This window comes from Nesoenas mayeri (genome assembly GCF_963082525.1).
Source record: "Nesoenas mayeri genome assembly, chromosome: Z".
In the NCBI taxonomy this organism is placed as follows: Eukaryota; Metazoa; Chordata; class Aves; order Columbiformes; family Columbidae; genus Nesoenas; species Nesoenas mayeri.
The window spans coordinates 23,557,997-23,573,790 of NC_137542.1; the positions used below are offsets into that span (position 1 = coordinate 23,557,997).

Genomic DNA, 15,794 nt, shown 5'->3' on the forward strand with positions numbered 1-15,794 from the left:
TTCCATAGCTAGCATGCTCATTATTTGGACTTAAGTTTGAGAACAAGAGATAACACCCCAGCACAGAGTTAATGATTTTAATTGCTCTGGTCTGAGAGCCAAAGATATACTGAGCACTCTGCCCACAGGTGTGAGGCATTGAGGTAGAGGCACATGGATGGGGCAGAGCTTCACTGACATCCATACTATCAATGAGAGCATTCCATCCCATTAGTGTCATGTTTCATATATAGTCAGGGCCTTACAGTTGGTTCTGCTCGTCTTGCTTGCTCTGGGGCACAGCTGAGGGAGTTTTTGGTGTGGGACATTTAGCCCAGCCTTTTGCCATTTTGCAGAGGCCTCTGGTCTTTTCTCCCCCCTACTACTAATCAGGTAGAACACCATAGCAGGTGTAGCTGTTATGCAGTTAGTTAAAATAGCATAGTATATTGTCACAGGCTAAACCGTCTAATTACTAGGAAGCACTTACTCAGCTTTATTCACAGAGGTAGCAGGCAATAGAGAAGAGATCAAACCATCTGGAATCACATGAAGACAGCTACTGCACATTCACAGAATCACAGAATGTTAGGGACTGGAAGAGATCTCGAAAGATCATCTAGTCGAATCCCCGCACCAGAGCAGGAAATTCAGCTAAGTTCTTCCTAGAGCTTAATCTACATTGAAATAACCCCCAGGAAAAACTGAAAAAGAGGAGGAGAGTAACTATATAAGCATCCCTACTCTAAAGAAGTGTTTTCATATCAGATCAAACTACCTTAGATCTGCAAAGGAAAAGGTGAGACCTGTTCAGGGAAATTCTAAATAGTCTTCAGATTGTTTATTTTCAAAACATTAGTAGTAACAAGGTCACAAATTTGTAATGCATACTTATATGTTGTACTGGTGATGGCACTCAGGGCCATTTTAGCACAGAAAAGAAACAAGAGGGTGAAGGGTAATGATCACTTGGTATTTTGACCCTGTTTGGAAACTCATTGACGGAAATCACAAGTTCTTCCTTCAGTAAACTATTACAGTTGGTTTAGCTCTTCCTTTGTATGACAAGACACTGTATTTATTCTAGACTTTCACAGAGCTTTCCAAGTAGCAATACAACAGTCATGTAATATCGAATTTATAACAATTACACAAACAGGCTTTATTCCAGAGAAACAGTAAGTTTTTACAGGTAAGAAATAAATATGCTTAAAGATTCAATTTCTGAAGGTTTTCACAAGAAATTCTGCTCTTAATACAAAAAAAACCTATTTATACAAAACTCCCAACATATGTCAAAATACAGTGCCAAGACCCATATGCAGGGACTTCAGAAGTCAAAACAGGTTTTCAGAGCAGTTTAAGGTAAACATTGGTTCACCATTTTTATTGCCTCTCATATAAACTCAACCTTTTAGATCTCTGTCCTTTGAAAATTCATACTTTTAAATCGTTCTTCAAGTACATCTGAATCTTCATCACTGTCTGTACTACTGAAGTTTGCATCAAAATTCAGATTATCCTCCAATCCACTGCTGTCTTGGTCATTTTTAGTAGTCACACTCTCAGTTCTGTCTTGTCCCTTGTTAATCCTGCAGAAAGCAAGAGGATGTTATCACCACACACTTTTCAAATTTACCTTTCTTTTAAAAAAGAATGGGATGGAGAGTAGAATATTCTACCAGGGATGAAAAGGGGTGGGGAGGAAGAGGAGAGGGACAATAACCTAAAGTTGCTTTCACATTAAATAGGAAAGATATAAAAGACAATAAAGGAAAAAGTTTGTGACTGAAAAAGAATAGATATATAAACAGTTTGACCAACTATGCAAAGGCTGGCCAGTTGTCATAAAATTAATACAGGATGTTCAATATGGAGAGAACTCTAGTAAAAGAAGAAGAAAAAACAAAAGCCTGCTAAATATATCGCAGAAACTGCTCAATATCAGCCCTTGTTTAGTTTTTCTGCTCACTAGTAACTAAATCATCAAATGACAGACAAAATGCAAACAGTAAATTGGCTTATGCATATTTTATGGTGCTCCAGACCAAAATCCATTTGAAATGCTTTGTTCCAAAGAAAGATTTCAATTTACCCTTTGGTATTAACACAAAGTGTCTTATCCTTTAAGTCTTTTTTTAGCCCAGCCCCACTATCATCAACAGGCATTTCATCCACAGTTTCAGCAGAAGAAAGTGAGGGTAATGACTCCTACTGACTCCTGTCAAGATTATTCAGAATATGGCACAAAGTACAACAGCTTCTTGGCAGTTTCCAAACAAGCTTTAATAAAAGCAGGATAAACAGTGCAGTAATGAAACTATGTAACCTATGAACTACTTACGGAATTACTATTTCTTCTTCTTTTCCACATTTCGCACAAACTTCTAGTTTACCAGCACATGGTCGACAAATAATATGGTAAGGATCTTTTACAGTCTTCTGGAGGCACTTCACACTGTGAAGAGAAAGAAAATACAATTAAAAAAATATTTGTGGACACTTATTGAACAGTCTGTGTTCAAAGACAAAATAGACAGACTCTTCAAAAGAGGAACAACATGTTACAAGCTGGTTTGATAAGAAACAATTGGTATTTTAACAGCAGCACTATTAAAATAATTGCCTGTCTTCTCTCTCCTGTACCTTTTTCAAGAAGAATTATTAAAACAAGAACTGAAGAGGAAACATAAAATCAAGAATTTTTATGTTTAAAGTAACCAAAGAAACCTTTCCATTAATTTCAGTAAGTAGTTTTACTTCAAAAGCTATGTAACAATTTCTGGTTTAATGATAAAAGAAAACAAGAATATGGTATAAAAAGATGCATACAATTTACAAGCAAAAAGCTTTCAGTTCAAACACGACAATGTCCTTCTCTTGAACTTCTAAATACGCAAGGCCAGTGCTGAAGTTTGCTTTCCGTGAACATAAGCCTCAATGAAACTGTATTCTGAACATAGCCAACATACCCAACCTAATTATGTATAGGGTTTTGCCTATTATTTTTCAAAATACAATAAAACTCTGTAGATTAAGTAACTTCTAAAATGCTACGGCTTAACATTCAGCTGACATTTCTAAAGTCTTGTATTTTTGAAGAACAGAACCCAAAACTATACATCCCATGTAAAGGTGCTGTCCTAAAAGTCACTTTTTCTTGGATCCTCAGGCATTCAAAATCTGTCAGGAAAGACTTAGCATACAGTTCTGAACAGTGGATTTGCAGACTTGGCTAAAACAGGCTGAAGGAAAATATCAAGTGGTTCTGCATGCCTTATAAGGAGAGATGCACTAACTGTCCCCTAGGAAATACCTGCAGTTAGATGCCACTGGAAATGCCTACCTAGGGTTTTGATTTATTTCTTCTATATTCAGTTGTGCTAGTATTAAAAAAATGTTTACAGTTCTTCCCAGCCATGTGACACCAAACAGGGGCACTTATCAATGCAAGGTGGATAAACTTTTTTTTTAAAATACTTTTATTTGTAATAATTAAATACTTGAAATAAAAGTAGAGTAGGGATAACTTGTGGTTTTTCTAACAACTATAATTTTGAAGAGTTAAAAAGCTAAAAATAAGTTGAGGTGTCGAGAAGTCCTCCATTCCCATTGTCTGTGACGTGAAGAATTAATTTTTTTCATATAGTCACATTTTGAATGTCCGTAATGTGTTTACTTAACCTAGAAGCTTTATCCATTGAAAAATCTTCGTACTCTTGTCCTCTCACTATAGCAGCCCATTCAGCCATTGTACTGCTGTAGTATGGCTAGAAACTGCCACCTGTAGAGCTAGAACATTCTGCAGCCCAATTTACTTGCTCAAAAATGACAGAAAACATCACATATTTTGTCATAAGCAGCTTTGCGACTTTTTCTATTTCCCATTTTTCTCTGATATGCATACTTTTTGCCTGCTTTTTTTTCCTTTGGGGATAGGCAGAGAAGAGGTAAAAGAAACAGATCCATCACAACATGATTTGTTACAGCTCAGTACTTTAAAACAGGATGCATACAGTCATTTGAGAAAGAGTTTAAAAAAGACAAATCCCAACTCCAACAGCACTGAATGAACACAGAATATTTACTTTGAGAACCAGTAAGACTTCTATCTAATATTTTCTTTTTACATGAAAGGATGAAATTGTTTACTAAAACCAAAATATTTGTTGCATACGGTTTCATATTAAAAACTGTTCACAAGTGGAAGATATAGCATGAACAAACATTCCTTCCCTTCTAACCTACTGAAAATAGAAAGAAAATACATTGTCATTCAGGGAACCGCACACATACATTTATAGAACCTCTTCAAGCAGTTCCTAGCTATTTCAGAAGTATGTGACTAAGCACAAAACACTAACACAGAGCAAACTACTCTGACAAAGCTGGCTGCATCATATACCATAGCCCAGCTGTAGTTGCTTTGAGTTCACTGTTGCACTGTTGAAACACTGTGCAGCGACAGAAGGTCCTCTGTAGGTGAGCAAGTAAGAAGGGAGCAGAGTGCCCACTTCAGAAAATTAATCCATCACAAACCCACAAATTAATTTAAGATGTTTATCACCTTTATTATGCACTTATCCAAAACCACTTAATACCGAACTGTATGCAAACAATGCTAAGCATTTAATATTTAGACTTATATTCAGTTTCATATACAAAAGGAGAAAACAAAGAGGTAACAAAATGCATGTATGGCAAACATTTTGTAGGAATTGAGGCCTCTGTAATGCTGAGAACAGTGTTGCTGATGAGTTTTGATATGACATAAAATTAAAACTTTCTGCATTTCTCTAACAGATAGTCTTTGTAAAATACAAATGTTAACAGAGGTGCAGATTCCTCTAGTACTGACTTGCAATGAGGCCTTAGAAAACCATGTTACAACTGGTTCACATTTCACTTTTTGTTCAGGAGGACTCACTGATGGTTTTAGAAATCTAGAGGTCCACAATTCAAGCATCTTAACAGCAAAAAGGGAAGCAGTTGCTTTTCCATTGTGTTTTCTTTTCAAAAGTTTTAATGACTACTGAATTAGAAAATTAACATTGCATACATATTGTAATTGCAGACTCCAAATTTGAAGAGCATCATATTGGTAGCAGTTACTACTTATGCATTTCCAAAAATACAATATTTTCTAAAAAGTTCACAAACTACACTATCAGCGATTAATAGAAAGTACATTAACTTACCATTTTTTTGGTTTTGATAGTAGTTTGTACTTGCTGAATTTTACACGCCACTCCAAGATACCTTTGCAATGCTGACACACTCCATCATGCAGCTTAGCATTTATTTTCTGGATAAATAAAAATTAAAATAAGAAAACATTGAAGATTTCCTACTTTTACAAGTATAATCTTGCTCAGAAAGCATTTGCATCCATCATGTGATTAATACAGTATGTAGAAAGTGGTTTGATATTAACATAAGCATTTCATATACATTTACTGCTAGTAATTTTCTTCAGTGGCAAGAGTGTTAAGGTAGTTATTTACCTCAAGGTAGTCTTCATTATTATTATAATAATCTTGTTAACAGTAGTAGTTATTTAGGGTATTATATTGTTAAAAGTAGATTATTATATTTTTTTCATCTCTAGAGATTTTACAAAACAGATTTAAGTAGAAATAAGCCCTTCAATATGCAGTTTTTATCAAAAGAAGACAGCTTCCAAGCTTTAACATTTAACTTGCTGTTGCTCAATCTACCATTGTACTACATACTTCAAGAAAGTAGTCTCAGAATTTTTTCTCAGATCACAATAAAGTAGAACCCACTCATTAATTGCAGTCAAATCATTCAATGTCTCTTTCATCAAAGTTTCATTTATGAAAATGTAACATATTTTTGTGCTCAAGTATCTAAGATAATATCCTCCAAATGATCATTTAAACTACAGTATATTTTCAAGACAATGCAAGGTTTACCTTAAGATCATCTACAACATTGTGGGTTGTTTCCTAAATAATACAATTATGTCAGCTGGCTACTACTCACAGTATCACAGTATGTTTGGGATTGGAAGGGACCTCAAAAGATCATCTAGTCCAATCCCCCTGCTGGAGCAGGAACGCCTAAGTGAGGTCGCACAGGAACATGTCCAGGCAGGTTTTGAATGTCTCCAGAGAAGGAGACTCCACAACCTCCCTGGGCAGCCTGTTCCAGTGCTCTGTCACCCTCACTGAGAAGAAGTTTTTTCTCAAATTTAAGTGGAACCTCTTGTGTTCCAGCTTGATCCCATTACCCCTTGTCCTATCATTGTTTGCCAGCGAGAAGAGCCCGGCTCCATCCTCATGGCACTCACCTTTTATATATTTATAAACATTAATAAGGTCACCCCTCAGCCTCCTCTTCTCCAAACTAAAGAGACCCAGCTCCCTCAGCCTTTCCTCATAAGGGAGATGCTCCACTCCCTTAATCATCTTCATTGCCCTACGCTGGACCCTCTCCAGCAGTTCCTTGTCCTTCTTGAACTGAGGGGCCCAGAACTGGACACAATATTCCAGATGTGGTCTCACCAGGGCGGAGTAGAGGGGAAGGAGAACCTCTCTCGATCTACTAACCACCCCCCTTCTAATACACCCCAGGATGCCATTGGCCTTCCTGGCCACAAGGGCACAGTGCTGGCTCATGGTCATCCTGTTGTCCACCAGGACCCCCAGGTCCCTTTCCCCTACACTGCTCTCTAATATGTAATTTCCCAACCGATACTGGAACCTGGGGTTGTTCCTGCCCAGATGCAGGACTCTACACTTTTCCTTGTTAAATTTCATTAGGTTATTCCCCGCCCAACTCTCCAGCCTGTCTAGGTCTCGCTGGATGGCAGCACAGCCTTCTGGCGTGTCAGCCACTCCTCCCAGCTTAGTGTCATCAGCAAACTTGCTGATAGTACACTCTATTCCCTCGTCTAAGTCGTTAATGAATATATTGAATAATACTGGCCCCAGTACTGACCCCTGAGGTACTCCACTAGATACTGGTCTCCAACTAGACTCCGCACCATTGACTACCACTCTCTGGCTTCTCTCCTTAAGCCAGTTTGTAACCCACCTCACTACTCTATTGTCTAGACCACACCTCTGCAACTTAGCAACTAGGATGCTGTGGGAGACTGTGTCAAAGGCTTTACTGAAGTCAAGGTAGACCACATCCACGGCTCTGCCATCATCCATCCACCTTGTAACATTCTCATAAAAGGCTATGAGGTTGGTCAAGCATGACTTACTCTTGGTAAAGCCATGCTGACTGCCCCTAATAACCCTTTACACAAGAGAAGTTATTCTGAGATGGGAAGTAGCACCAAACTACATGTTATCTTATACAACAAGCAACATACACTTGTATATTCAACCTGCTTATATTTGTTCTCTATCTAAAAATGCCAGCAGCAACTTTATCTATCATACTGTTTTGTGTAGTAATTCAGAACTTCAGATGTAGAAACCTCATAATTTAAAAAATGCATATAGCAAAAAAATTATGTTGTGCCTTTTTTTAGATAGCTTAAAAATGGCTACTGTACCAAAATTACATTATTAACATGGTCTAAAACACATCTATTTCTTAGAATGCCTACAAGTTCATTGGAATACATTCTGCATTAATTGGGATTAGAGTTTTCATTTTATTTGTAAAAGAATAACATAAAGTCATTCTACGCATTCTGAAGCTTCTGAAGTAACTTCCTGGTTTTAGGACCCACAAGAGCTTCTTACTACTCCAAAAAGTTCTACTTCAATACACTAGACAAAAGAACAAGCCTAGCTTTAAAAACATAGTATCTTATTCTACTCCGAAAAATGTATGTGGCAGAGGAAATGCTACTTAAAAATAAGACTGTACCATGGGACTTATTTCCCATTGTTTTCATTTTTATTAAACTTCAAGCATTCAGTATGAATTTTCCCACAGTGTAGTTAAGTAAAGGTGTGATGCTTTTGGCTGGTTCAGTTAAAAGACAGTAAACTTTTTTCAAATGATCAAATACAGACTTGAAAGAAACAAGGTTTTGCAGAATGCTTGAATACTGAATATGAAAAGCTCTGGTTCTGATGTCAGTCATGCATTATGAACTAAATTTTCCAAGAAACACAAACGTTTCACTAATATGGAAACTTTCTGAGAAAAGAAAATCATTGGTAAGTTATCAGCAGATATTTGTTAAATGGCTGGCAATTCAAACTGCTGCCAACACTGACTGTTCATTCTTTCAAAATTCATGCAATTTGAAGATTAGCCTTCTTTTCAGTGCTTAACTAGCACAAAGTAAGGCTCCAAGTAATATAGCCTGAATAAGCTTCTAATAACCTGCAAGCTGTCCCAAACTTCCCAGTTCTCCCTCTCACTCTCCCGATTTGCATTCATTAGTAATGTAGGAGGGGAGAAAGACATAAACACTGTAATTTCTATTCCCAGGTATACTTTATTGTGATCAACGATTTTTACTGTTGCTAAGGCAGAACCAAATAAATACCAAGACTGCAAGAGTTCAAGTTGAAGACAGCTGGCTGTCTTTCCAAAGGGAGTTAGCTTCCTTGCTGAAAACTACCTTGTTTCAAATAATACCTCCTGACATCACAGCTGAGGATGGGAGTGTTGTTCTTAAGTGATGCAGGGACAGGCTCAGCAACACATAATACACTTGGAATGCAAGAGGCCACACTCAGGACTGCATGTGGCATAAACAGTGTCAAAGAAGAAAATAGGAGCTACTTTCACCTCTCATGTAAAGGAAATGCAAAGTTTGTCAAACAGGCAGCCTGCTAAACATTTGCTAAAGGAACAAGGAAATATGCATAGTTATTATTAATGGAGCTTTATAAAGTTCTTCCCTCTCCCGATATGCTTATCATCTGGCTTCAGAATATACAACAATCATACGGTGATTAATTTATTTTCTACTTTTGTTTTTTATCAGACAAACTAAACCACAGACCATCCCAAATTCCAAGGATGCCTTTTCATGTTACTCATACTCTTTGCATGAAAATACCACCTCATATCATGGCCAAGAGACTAGCAATGTGAGATAAAGACTATATTACTGGGACTTCTTCACTTTTGCTTCAAACAATAAAGCCCTACATCTTATTTGATGCCCTCATCCCACTGTGAAGGGACAATTTGTAATGCCTTTAAAGTAAAAGAGGGAAGATTCAGGCCAGACATGAGGAAGAAATGTTTTACAATGAGGGTGGTGAAACACTGGCCCAGGTTGCCCAAAGAGGTGGTAGATGCCCTATCCCTGGATACAATCAAGGCCAGGCTGGACGGCGCTCTGAGCAACCTGATCTAGTTGCACATGTCCCTGCTCATTGCAGGGGGGCTGGACTGGATGATCTTTAAAGGTCCCTTCCAGCCCAAACTATTCTATGATTAGTCCTCCCTCTGCATTAATGCATTGTTTCGCTGCTGAAAAAGGTCTTTGGAAGACAAGTAATATACAACAAGCTCTAAAATAAAATAATGTCATTTTATTGCACAGCAACAATCACATTATCCACATAAAGCCAATGAATTTCTATCAAACTGGTCTGTGTATTTAGATTACATCTACACAGTCACATCTGAACTGTTCCATTTTCTTGGTGACACTTTAAATATCCAGTGCAAAGATAAAGATGAAAAACATTGACCAAAATGCTGCCTAAGAGTTTTTACACCAAATTAGATTGTAGCTATGAAGGTCACATTTATGTGTAACTTAAGATCCTGATCCAGGCATAAAGATGACTGGATTTTTCAACCTAGCCACCTGTAGGATCACAAATATTACACAGCAAGTAAAAAAAATCACATGGGATCTGCTCAAAAGGTAGCAACTGGAAGACAGATGACTTTCAAGTTCTAATTTCCTCCTAACAGGCACATATACAGCACAGTCTCTTCCCCCTCTTCAGCATTTTCCTGTATTTTTTACTCAATGTTAGCACTTCAAGTATGGGGTGGTGTAGTTAAGTCATTGTCCCAGCACATTTGACTATGAGAGAGACTATGATTCTACAATACTTTTACCAGGCTTTTGATTTAGGAAGTCAAAAGAGAATGATGGATTGATGTAAAACAAGCAAACAGGGAGATTTACAGAGTTTGACCTTGACTTGTGTTTGCCTTCTAGGTTTATTTTGCTGAGAAAAAAAAAAAAAACAAAACAAAACTGATATTTAAATATTACTATTACTAAAACAAGTTGATAATTTACTCTGGTTTTTTTACATAAACTCAACACTTCCTTTGACCAAAAAAAGTATCATATCACTTTCAAAACCTGCACAGACCTGAAGAAGCAAAGAAAGTTGGCCCTAATTAAATCATTAGATTTGGATAAGCTGACTTTTCAGATCTTTGCAATCACCACAGAATATGTAAGTTCTCCTAATAAACTGGAATAGAAGCTTTCCTGGTATCCCAGTTTCCAGTCAGAATGGGGAAGCTATAAGTTAAATCAAATAAATCCTTCTGTTGCTTATTTTTCCTATTAATATTTACTTTTTACTATTCTGTACACTGTTTAAACTTTAATATATTCATATTTTCTTTCTTTTGTGCATTTAATAGCTTACTTTCCTTTAAGGGTACAAAACCACAACCTACATAGAGACCTGAACAGGGTTTGTAAATTTCATTATTCTCTTCCAACTTTTTTGACACAGCTTTTATGCAAGTAACTAGCTTTCACACACAAAGAGGTGGTAATGCTTATGGTCTAAAATGGATTTCTCTGAAAGGTTATATTATTTCTGCCACAGAACTTTCTCTTTTTTTTTCTTTTTTTTTTTTTTTACACTCACTTCCCTGTTTCAGCCAATAGATCTTTCCACTTTTCCTCTGCCACACTTCTGTTCAAGTGCAACTCATATAATGCTTAGAGTATGTCTACAAATTCTCCAGAGAAGCTACAATTATGCAAAACATACATACATAAGCAGTCTTAAATTATACAGTCACAAAATATTCCATGTGCACATTTTATATACACTGTCAGGTCAACTGCATTAAGGAAACAGCATCCTCTGTATGCTCATGTAACCCAGTATTAAATGATTTAACAACTCGCCAAAAGCAGTTCAGAATGTATTAAACACATGCACCTACACCTACTAACTTGGCACACAAAATAATCCCTAGCTTAACCCAGCATTAAAGCACTCACAAGCAAGATGTAATGATGGGGTTTCAAAGAAGCTTCACTACCTATTTTGAAGTTTCTAATTATGTGTGAACTCATGGGTATTTTGATTTCCTCTACTGAAAGCAGACTCCTAGTACTGAGCACACATCAGTGGTCTATTCTGCTGTAAATGAATGCCATGTCAATGCCATCCGTAAAATTCCTTGTCAGAAGCACAGGTGATAGTGCTTCAATCAACAAGGCTGAATGCAACATTTCTGAATAACTACACTTCTCAGAAAAACAAAACTCCACAGGATCTCCAGAGGATGACTACAAAGCAGAGTAGATCAGTGCAGACTAACAAACACAAAACTGTGATATGAGACACCAGCTTTTCAGGGTTCTAATACAGGTTTCAAAGCCCGAAATCAAGTCCCCCAAAGTACTTCACCTGATCTTGTATTATATCGGTATTACTTTAAATCCCATTTTCTACACAGATATCTTCTCATTTCTTTCTGAAAGTAAGTATATTTAACATTTTAGCCAAAACCTTAAAGTCTTCCTTGCATCCATTCTAGTCACATATGGATGGCTATACAGCTAGCATTTAAAGTCCATTCATGTTTTATTGCTATGGACTTTAAAACACATGAAATCAAAAGCTTTCTCTACACCCAATTCCAAACAGCCATCTTACAGATCGAGATGGTTAGGTTTTTTTCAGATCAGTGACCATGGATCTGAAAACATGCCAGTAATCAACAAGAGAATGTACACACTTGGAAGGACCAACAGTCAGCTCCCATCCTCTTCCCCACAAATAACTGAACACACCCCCACACACACTCTCTCTCCTTAGCCACGCACCCCACTCTGAGTTAGGCTGAAGTCCAGAATAGATGTTATGCTTGCTCCATGTCTCCATACATGAAAGGCTATAACCTAGACCTGCATGCACTTCTGAACCCAGATTAATAGGGGTGGCCAGAAAGTAGACTTTAGCCTACCAAGTAACTCTATGTTGCAGCAAGAACAGAAACTAACCAAACTCCAATAACTGTTATCTGACAATTCCAGTTTGCTAACGATTTATCTATATATCCTCTCTGAGCTTCAGGTCACAAACAGTGACTCAGCACTTAAGCTCTGTATTCACTGTTCTGTTCCTACTGCCTTCCCACAATCTTGACCAGCAACTCCACTGAAACAAGTTATTTATCCATACAGACAACTGAAGAAGTAGCTGACATCAACACCACAGTGAAATTGAGGTTCAGTTAATAACCTCTGAAAATTAGGGAAATGCAGATTATCATCTGGGATGCATTTAATGAGAGGAAAGAAATGGAGAAAGAGATCAGTTGTTTGGGTGTAAATATGAATCACTTTGTGGTTTACTATCTTATTACAATGGAGTTCTAAATGTTCTCATTGAATGCTACCTGCTTTCATCTCTAGAACTACTCCAGCATCCATGTTGACTTATGTAATATATTTTACATAAAATGTATATCCATATGACAATGTATATTCCTCATCTCAGTGCTGCAAACAGCTGTTTCTGGAACACACTGTGTAAAGCAAGCACCCATAAACAAATTACAAGATTCAATAACTAACAACACCATGCATCTTATCCTGTCTTCACTCTTCCTTCTTCAGTTCATCCTAGGATGCAAGCTTTCCCAGAACTGTTGTAGACAGCTACCCAAGTACAGTAGAGAGGCAGTGTACTTTACTGCAAGGGTGTTCCACTTCAACTAGCCTATCGCAAGGTAATGCTTCTTTACTAAGACTGATCATTAGGGGAAAGACAGATGGATCTTTCAGCAAGTTCTGTAAGCAATCAGATCTGTGGCCTTTAGAATTAGAAAACCGATACCGAAGTCAGTGTCACAAAGAGAGCACAAAAACTTTCTTAAAAACCCACAAAACAACTGAATAATGACTTCCAGCAGGGAAAAGTCAAAATACCATTAGATCATTTTTTTTTTTCTGCAGATACTGATTCACTGAAAGAAGCAGCAATAACACTGCAAATAACTACCTCAACTCCACCCACAGTACAACCTGAAGCTACTGCAGTTAATATTCAACATTTCTAATGCAGTAGGATAAAAATTTTAAACTCGAAAGCATTCTGCAGCCTATCAAGATAGTATTGCATTGCACAGTGTATAACAGCGGTCAAAGATAAGAGGATGACCCTCTTTCAGCAGCTCTGAGCATTCTTCTGCTAAGCTAGTGAGAGCTGGAAAGGAAGAATGTCCCACTCCTTTACCAACCCTTGTGATCAAATTGCTGCTATTTATTCCTCTCCCTCATCACACCTTGAATGCCTGTGGCCTATCTGATCATTCATGACTACACAAGACAAAGATGGAAAACTGTAATCACTCAGCATAGTCTGTATCTAAATTATGACATTAATCATCACTTAACCTTTCTCAGTCTAACTCTTTTTCAAATTTCTTGAATAGCAGAATCAGGCCTAGTCACCATTATAAAGGCCCCTGCATACCCCTTAGCATTAGAGTTTGTATATGATGGTACATTGAAAGAAAAATGCACCCTTTCCCTTTAAGACACACTATCTAACCCTGTAATAGGAAGTACCTTCTTCAAGAAGCTTCCTCCCTGTGTTCAGCCATCTCCATGAACTGGCAAGCACACAAAGAAAGCATTCACTTGAAATAGAAAGGAAAAAGACAGTCCCATATCACAGTTTTGCCCACAGTGAATCTTTGTGACATTCAAAAGCTTTAAAAAATTTTACTTATGAGTGCATAGTACTGTGTAGACAGTCCTATAAGATGTAAAATATTTAAAAAGGAAAGGAAAAACAGCCATGTGTGTATTACAGTGATTCTTTCCGTTACAAAACTGATGTCAGAATTCAGTTTTTCTTTGATGATTCTTCTGATAGACCAATTCTTGAGGATATTTTTGCATGTGTATGTGTGTAAAGGTCAGACAGGAAACTACTCTCCTATCAGGTATCATGTAATGACTCACACAATAAAACAAAACTGGTGCTGCTTTGAGCCCCAGGAAACCAGCCTGTTCAACTTGCAGAACCAGTCCTACAACATCTTTAAAAAACAAACAAAAAAACAACGCACAACCCAAAAAACAACACACACAGAAACACACACACGCTCCCTCTTTGGTGTTATTGCTTTAATTTAGTACTTTCTTCCCATCCTCTCAGTTCTTTTTGACAACCCAGTCAGGTTTAGTTAAAGGGATGCTGACATAAGAGCAATAGCACCACATGAGCCTCTTCTAGAATGCTCATTTTGCGTTTTGTTTTATTCATCTCTTTCAATTTACCTTGTAAGACAAAACATCCCACTTCCATTTTACTGCTCAGAGACACTGCTTGGTCTTCATCCTCTCCTGCACTGCTCTTTATGTTACCACAACTACAAGCATAGAGCTTGTTCCAAAAATAAAGTGTAAACCATTTCCTTTCCCTTGCTTAGAAACAACAACAAAAATACAACAATGGTCTTTTGTAACAATAGTGTGAAATATCAAACCATGATAATGTGTGTAACAAAAGAACTGATAAAACCTCTGAAGACACCTTTCTACATAACTTCTCAGAAAAGCCACTTAAGATTTTTTTTAAAGCCTTAAAGCAAACGTAAGTCTTTTCTAAGCTGTCTCAAAAGTACACATAGTGAAACATGATATTTATATGGATGATGGCAGGGTTGTTAAAAACATATTCTCAAAAGGTTAAGACACCTGAAGTAAGACCACGTCAAAAGGAAGAACAAACACCTTTCAAGAAATCACACGGACAACATCGCAAGGAACATTTACTCCTTGCATAAATGATTTATTTCAGTCTTCCCCTTAGTAATGTTTTGACTTAACGAGGGCCTTTCATATCATAAGTATGCTTCAGGTATCAAACCATGTATTTGCTTATGCAACAGCCTAAGACATGTGACCAGGTGACAGCTGACCGAGGCGGCTTGTAACAGATTAACAATCGCAGGGAACCTTATGGCCACTCATGGGCCAAAAGTTTCTCCGCCACTGAAACGCAGAGGTCTCCTGGCTCCCACCGCTGTCCGACTTCGGTTCTGATCCCGAAGCCCTTCCAGCAGTAGGCCGCAGAGGGACAGGCCACTGCTCCGAAGGCGCCTGTACGCCCAGCAGGCCACAGCAACTCCTCTTCGCGCTTTCGTGGCCAAACACCACCAAACCCCTCCCGCCGCTCCAACCCCCGACCGCTCCGCCGCCTCCAGAGAGGTGGCCCCTGCCGCCGCGTCTCCTCGCCCGCCCGCGAGGCGGGCCGGCCCGGCCCAGCGCAGCGCAGCGCCGGGAGAGGAGGGGCCAGCCCGGTCCGGTGCCGGTGCGGTGGGGTCCCGGGGCCGCCCCGCCACCTACCTTGCGCCGGGCGCTGGTGTCGTACTTGTCGTTCCTGAAGGCGTGCGCGTTCTGGTACCGCTGGGGCCGCGTGCGCGACACGTTCCCTTTCTCTGAGCTCATCCCCCGGGCAAAGGCCACTGCCGGCCACACTTGCCCCGGAACCGCTCCGCGCCCCCTCCACTCCGGCCCCGCCGCCTCGCCATTGGCCCGCGGGCGGTGTCTGTATAACCCTCTGCCAGCGACGGTTCGCTACCTCTTTGCTTCTTCCCGCCCACCCTCCCTCAGGCGGGGAGCCTCAGTGGCC

The 15,794-nt window shown here is 38.7% G+C and overlaps 1 protein-coding gene across 1 annotated transcript; it reads right to left on the bottom strand.

Moving 5' to 3' along the window:
• Nucleotides 1-788: 788 nt before the first annotated feature.
• On the bottom strand, nucleotides 789-15,726 carry LOC308052073 (uncharacterized protein C9orf85 homolog). The gene is made up of 4 exons (XM_080362836.1): nucleotides 15,509-15,726; nucleotides 5,178-5,284; nucleotides 2,324-2,437; nucleotides 789-1,571 (listed from the first exon to the last, which is right to left on the bottom strand). The coding sequence occupies exons 1-4, from the start codon at nucleotides 15,608-15,610 to the stop codon at nucleotides 1,394-1,396; spliced, it is 501 nt and encodes a 166-aa protein (XP_080218962.1). The 5' UTR covers nucleotides 15,611-15,726; the 3' UTR covers nucleotides 789-1,393.
• Between the last annotated feature and the right edge of the window lie 68 nt (nucleotides 15,727-15,794).